Source organism: Condylura cristata, unplaced genomic scaffold (genome assembly GCF_000260355.1).
Source record: "Condylura cristata isolate star-nosed mole 26May11 unplaced genomic scaffold, ConCri1.0 scaffold00011, whole genome shotgun sequence".
Taxonomy (NCBI): Eukaryota; Metazoa; Chordata; class Mammalia; order Eulipotyphla; family Talpidae; genus Condylura; species Condylura cristata.
The window spans coordinates 3,087,150-3,093,292 of record NW_004567112.1 but is presented as its reverse complement, the minus strand read 5'-3'; the positions used below and the strand labels follow the sequence as shown (position 1 = coordinate 3,093,292).

The 6,143-nt window shown below is 59.8% G+C and overlaps 1 protein-coding gene across 4 annotated transcripts in view; it reads right to left on the bottom strand.

Annotated features, from left to right (window-relative positions):
* Positions 1 to 6,143, bottom strand: part of CHST15 (carbohydrate (N-acetylgalactosamine 4-sulfate 6-O) sulfotransferase 15) — a 62,403-nt gene that overhangs the window by 5,383 nt on the left and 50,877 nt on the right. For all 4 annotated transcript variants that reach the window (XM_012723919.1, XM_004680963.2, XM_012723920.1 and 1 more), the window contains exon 6: positions 859 to 1,015. In XM_012723919.1, the coding sequence (XP_012579373.1) occupies positions 859 to 1,015 (157 nt within the window). The remainder of the gene's footprint in view (positions 1 to 858; positions 1,016 to 6,143) is intronic.

Here is a 6,143-nt window from a genome sequence, read left to right as displayed (position 1 = left end):
GGTTAAGCCGCTGTTGTCTTTCCCACAAACTACACACTCTGGCAGGATAACCTGAGCCTCACCTGCACCCCCTGCCTTCCCGATAAGGTGGCTTGATGATGAGGAAGAGGAAGCGAAACCTCTCGGCCTCAAGCCCGGCCACAGCAGCGGCCCTGCCTTCGCCTCATGCAGAGCTGCTCAGGCTGTGCCTGGACACACTGGACTGGCTCCCCTGCCCACCACACCTGCTGAAAGGCAGCACAGCCAGGAGCCTCTGGATGGCAGACCTGGCAGACCGCCCTCAGCTAGACTGGGAACTGGCCAGTAAGCGCCGCCTTTGCATCTAAAAAGGCAGGCAGGGACCGTTATGTTCCTGAAGGAAGGTGAGAAAAGGGAAAAAGGGTCCATGAAAAGATCTCCCCATGGAGGCCCTGCTGAAGAGCTTTTGGGGGAGGGGGAACGGGGGGGGCGGCATCATTTTTCAAAGCAACAAAACAAGCCCCCTTTGGAGAGAGACCTCTTAGAGTAATTGAGGGCTGGGTGTCCTCACGGGCCAGTTCTAACTGCCGGGTGTGTGGAGCCCCGCTAAATGGTAATCTTCCTAAATGAGCCCTCATTCTCTGGAAGAGGAGGGGCGAGCATTGTAGCTGGGAGCGATTAGCAGGGAAGAAAGCAGGAGCCAGCTGAGAGGGCCTATGGGTTTCTGCAGTCTTTACACCAGGAACATTTGTTTCTGCATCAGACACCCTGAAAGGCAAGGGAGCAACATTTGCACATCAAGTGCGTCTGTGTTTATATGCTAAAATCCAGCCCACATGCCACTTGCATAATAACCTCCCGGGTGCATGCGGATCTGGGGGGCGGGGCTCCCCAACTCACAGGCATGGCGTTGTTGAGGGTGTTGTTGTAGACGCAGGCGCGCAGGGAGTAGTCCAGCACGCAGTTCTCGAACAGCTGCAGCGCCTCCGTCACCTTCTCGTGGAAGTCGTCCGCAGACTTATTGGAACTTGCAAAGTAGAGATAGTCTGAGTACAACCTGCGAGGGAAGGAGATGGACATTTTTACTGCCCGCCTGGGTGGAATCGCGCCGTCTGGTGCCGAGGAACACCCACCAATGTGCGGTTACAGTATCTGGTTTTGTTCATGACGACAGAACCATTCGTCTGTCCCTCTGCAGACAGCTACTCCCCGCCCAGACGGCTCTCCTGCAAAGGCCCCGACACGCGCAATGACAGCAAAGTGCAGAAATTGTACAACAGCGAGAGAGGCTGTGAACATTTTACGTTCTCCCAGGGCCTCCCTCGCCCACTGGACGCAACAACAGCAAGAACAGCTGCCTCTCACAGTGTCGCAGCCCGCACCAGCCTCCTGGACCTTCTGGGGACCGGGGGATGCTGAGATCATGCAGGCAGGGGCGGGGCTTTCTGCGCTGGTGAGGACCTGTTTCTACACAAGTCAGAAATTGCCCCAAAGCTGGTGCTCCGTTGATCTGCCACATAGGTGTGGGACGGTGCTTCCATCCGGGAGCTGACAGTCTCCGTGACAGAACTTGACGCCCCTGAACCCTCTTCCCAGCTAAGGCCCAACTTTTGAACCTCAGTGTCTGTCTGTATTTTAACAAAATCCTGCAAGAATTTTTCTGGCAGAGTTTGGCTTCCTAGCAACCTGGGAGCCTGATTCATGCACCCTCAAGCTCTGAGGGGGGTCCTCTCCCTCTCTTTAGCCAGAGCCCCCTAACTCTGACGCTGCTTTCAGTAATTTTCCACCCTCCCCCCCGGGCCCCTGCACTGCCGTCCCATTCAGTAACAAGTGGCAGAATCGTGATTGTTTTGCTTTTTTAAATTCTCGGCAAAAAAGATTTTATTGTAATTTCAAAAACATAGATTTTTTTTTAAATATCATGGAATATTTATTTTTCTTCCACCAGATAAATAAAAAGTAGATTGCAACAGAGTAGAAAGCGAATGTGTTACTAAAGTCTGTGGCCCGGTCTTCCCATCAGCCCTCTGACAGTCCCACCCCCCAGAGGGGATCTGGGTTATCAGCTTCTTCCTGTCAGGGGAGCACTGTTCAGGTCCCCAAAGGAATAAGCTAAAGCATTATAAAAATGTCTTTCAAGAGCGATACCGCAACCCCACAACCACTCTGTGGAGGAAGACTGGGGCAGTGACCTTGGACGAGTAAAAGCCACTTGGACGTGTTAAAGCCACTCAGAAAAAGTCAAAAGTCAAGGAAGACAGCAAAAGGATCAAGACCACGTGTCCACACAAGCCTCGGGGAGCTGGAACAGGCACGTTGGTGTAAAAAGTTGAAGTGTAAATTTCAGCCCCTAAAATCAGCTAGACAGTGAGGAAGTAGGGCCGGCGGCCATGGAACACGCAGGCTGACGTGAGCTGGGCATGAATCACTCCGGAACCACAGGGACGCTGCTGCGGACCAGGCTGCGCTCACAGAGATCTGCGCTGCAAATGTGGGCAGGTCACTGCTTCCCTGGCAGGTCGGGGCCCCAGGGGATGCTTGCCCTTGGCGACAGGAGCCGAAGACCGGGGGGCAAGGAGCAGCTCCATCGGAGGGCGCCGGGGGGACGTGGGCTCCGATGGGCGGGGGCTGTCCAGGTCTAGGAGACCTGTCCCTTTGGCCTTAGGGCTGACCAGTAAACGGAAAGCGAGAAAGACCGCCGCGGGGCCCTCCCTGGTGGGCAACGGGTTAAGCGCAGCACTGGGAAGCCGGCTGCAGCCTCTTTAGCACAAGCTGAATGCGGGGGTGACCGGCAAGGCGCAGCAGACCTCTCCCGTCTCCCCCGGTGCTCCCCTCGGTGTTATTTCGGTTGATCTTCCTGTTCTGCTCCCCACTCTGTCGCTGGTGAAGCCTCTCACCACCCCTGTACCTCTGGCTTGTACCCCAGTTCTGTGTGCATAAATAAATATTTAAAAAATAAAGGAAGAAAGACTGCCCTGTTACGAGGGAGACATCTCCCGGGGCATCCACTTCTGGACAGCCGGGGGCGGAGGCTGGGGGACACACCGGCACCCGGCTGAGCTCGGCCCGACGCCCTTCCCGACCCGAGCTTCATGGCTGCCCCGCCCCCTCCTGCTGAACCACCTCATATTCTACGCTCAAACCATCCCGAACAGATGGGTGTTGCATTTGGCCAGGACTGTTTCCAACAGCAATTCCAAATATAAGCCCGAATGCATTCCAGGCCTTCTGTGCCGCAGTTATTTTGGAAGGTTGCTGGGGCAGCCGTGACCGTGGGCCTGTGCGCGGAGGCTCGGCGGGGTTCCTTCCTGGGAACCCCATCCCGGGACCCCAACTGGATGCGCGTGTTGGGGGAGAAGGGATTCCTTCAACCCGGCGTCCCTGAAAGGGACCTGGAAGGACTGTGTCCCTTCCCCAGGGACAGAGGGCCGGCCACTAGGAGACCGAAAGCCCAGCCAATCCGACCCTGCGGACACCGAGTTGACCACGCAGTGACAGGGGCTTGGGTCTGAGCCTGAGCGAGCAGAGGGACGTGTCAAATGGGCTGAGCACCGGCCAGGCCTGCGGGTGTAGAGCCCCTGACCTTCTGCTCCAGCCCCTGCTCACGGCTGCCCAGGAGCTGGTCACTGCATCGCCCGACTCGGGGACCCTTCCTCGGCCACACAGACCAGAGGCCTTGGGCTGGGGCCCAAGACACCCCACCAGCCTGACCCCAAATCCACTGGGCTTGGCTGCGTAGGTGGGGTGCTGGCCACTGAGCCGAGGGTTCGGGATTTTGTTGTTTTGATGTTTTTACTGTTTTAGGTGCAGTGATTTGGAAGCAGAGGCAGCTCTGCTGCCAGGGTGCTGAGTACCTCAAGAGCCTGACTCCACGCCAGCGCGGGGCAGCGCACGGACACCCGAGCACAGCCACTCCTCGGCGCGGTCGGGGGGTTGTTGGGGGGCAGGTGGGGGGCAGGCGTGTGCAGGGAACATGGTGTCTGGCGGCCAGGAAAACTCCAGCAACCACACGTGGACCTCCGGGGACCCAGCGCGGAGCCAGGCCTCCCCACAGCCCTCTCCCACTTGCAGCTAAAACTCGCTGCTTCCTGCAAAAGCTATTTTAATGGCTTTCAGTGTTTAGATTTTTAGTTCTTGAGCTCAGGTTTTTGTTTTAATTCTTAAGTGACAACGTGCTTGTCCACTGGCCTTCCCTCTGTGAGGAGACCCTGGAGAGTTCCAGCTGCCGCTGGTAGGTGGGGGGCCTCTCTCCACGCTGGGTTTCTCTTCCTGACATGCCATTTTGAAATTAAGATTTAACCCACGTATGGTGAGAGTCGCCGTTTTGAAGAGAACCAGCCATTTTCAGGAAATGCACAAAGCTGCACAACCACCACCCATCCAATTCTATAATGTTCTCATGTCTCATGTCGCTTTTGACCTCTCTGTTCCCAGAGGCCCATGTCAAGGGTCATGGAGCCCACTGAGGCACACAGAGGGCCACGGTGCCAGGTCCAGGCAGGCAGGTGCCACTGCCCTGCCCGTCACTGCCCCGGGGTCATCGCCCATGGGCTACACTCTGGCTGGAGAGGGCGGAGGGGGGTGCTGACACAGCGGCCGGGAGGGTGGGGGGGAGTGCTGCTCCCCATGGGTGTGGCCACCAGCTGAGAGGGGCGCCACGGGCCCTCAGGGCCACGTGGGGCCGTCGTCACGTGGCAAAGTGGCCACCAAAGTGGTGTCTCAATGCGCCCCCTGCCAGCCGGCCACCTCTGCTCCCTCCCAGCCCCATCGCTCCCGTCCTTAGCGGGCTCAGGCAGGCGGCCGAGGCCCCTCGTTTCTACAAACCGCTGGGCTCTCAAGCCGCTCTCACCCTGCTCCAGTGTCTGCCAGGTGAACGCCGAGAAGGCCGCCTGGTTCAGGCGGCGGCAGAGAGGGCACAGTCCCAAGTGTGGGCCTCACGACCGCTGTCCTCCAGGGCCAGCCAGTGTGTGGCCAGGGCGCCGCCCCTGCTGAGGAACGCTGGCCAGCCCCTCGGTTGGGTGGGAGGTCCCTGCCCCACACCTGGCTCGCAGCTCCACCCCCTCCCAAGGCCTCCCGCACCCCGGGCGCCCCCGCCCGTGGGCACACACCTCGCCTCAGACCATCCACAGGCCAAGACCTGGCACGGCCGTGTCTCCGCAGGCCCTGGCCACACACCCGCCCTCGGCAAACAACCCATGTGGGGATACTCAGGACTGGCGATGACTTGGCAAACCTCTTCCCCCAGAACAAACAGCACCGAGCACACGGGGACTTCGCGGGGTGCCTGCTCTCCCTCCAAAGCGCCACGCGGTCAGTCCCTACTGGACGGCTTCAGAGACGCCTTCACACAGGCCCGGCCACCCTGGCCCGGCCACCGCCAGGGCCCCCACCTCTCCCTGGACGGTCTGAGGCCTGAAGGCTCCGGGCTCTGTCCTGTGAAAGGGGTCAGCCACCCTGAGGCCCAGGTAAGGGTGATAGACTCCCAGCGAGGCGGCCTCAGGGCAGCAAATGCCTGGAATCAAGCAGGCAGCTTAGAGACGCCCCAGTCTCCCGCAGACCACTGCTCAGGCCTCCGACACCGCAGTGTCCGAGACGAAAGGCACCCACGGCAGGAGGGGTGGAAGCCGGCCTGTGGCTGCCCATACAACCTTTCTTTGCCTGGGGCCTGCACGGGCCTTCTCTTGCCCACAGGAACTTCCTTTGTGACGTGCCCCATTAATAATTAACCCAGTGGTGCCGGGAGCAGGCAGCTCTTTAAGCTGTCCCAGGGGAACGGGCCGGGGAGCCCATGCTCTCGGCCCAGAGCACATGCAGCCCCTCTGCTCCCGCTCCAGCAGCTGGGGCGGGCGAGCTGTTTGGGGATCTGAAGACCCAAGCTCGGCTGAGCGAAGGTCAGGGCAAATCAACGGCCCCACCCCCCCAGCTCCAGCCACAGGTGTGCCGGGCTGGCGTCTTGCTGGCCCTGACCTGCAGGACCCTGACGAGTCCACCGAGCCCGAGGCACCACAAAGACAGGCCGGCCGCTTACAGACCTTGGCGAGAGCCCTGCTCGCGGCTTCCAGCCCAGAAGCCCTGCAGCCAACCTACAGCACTCCCGGGCAGCCCCGGTCCAGAGGCTGCTAAGCGCGCCCCGGGGTGGCTGAGACCTCTGAGTCACACCCCAGCTCTCCTGGCCCGTCCTGCCC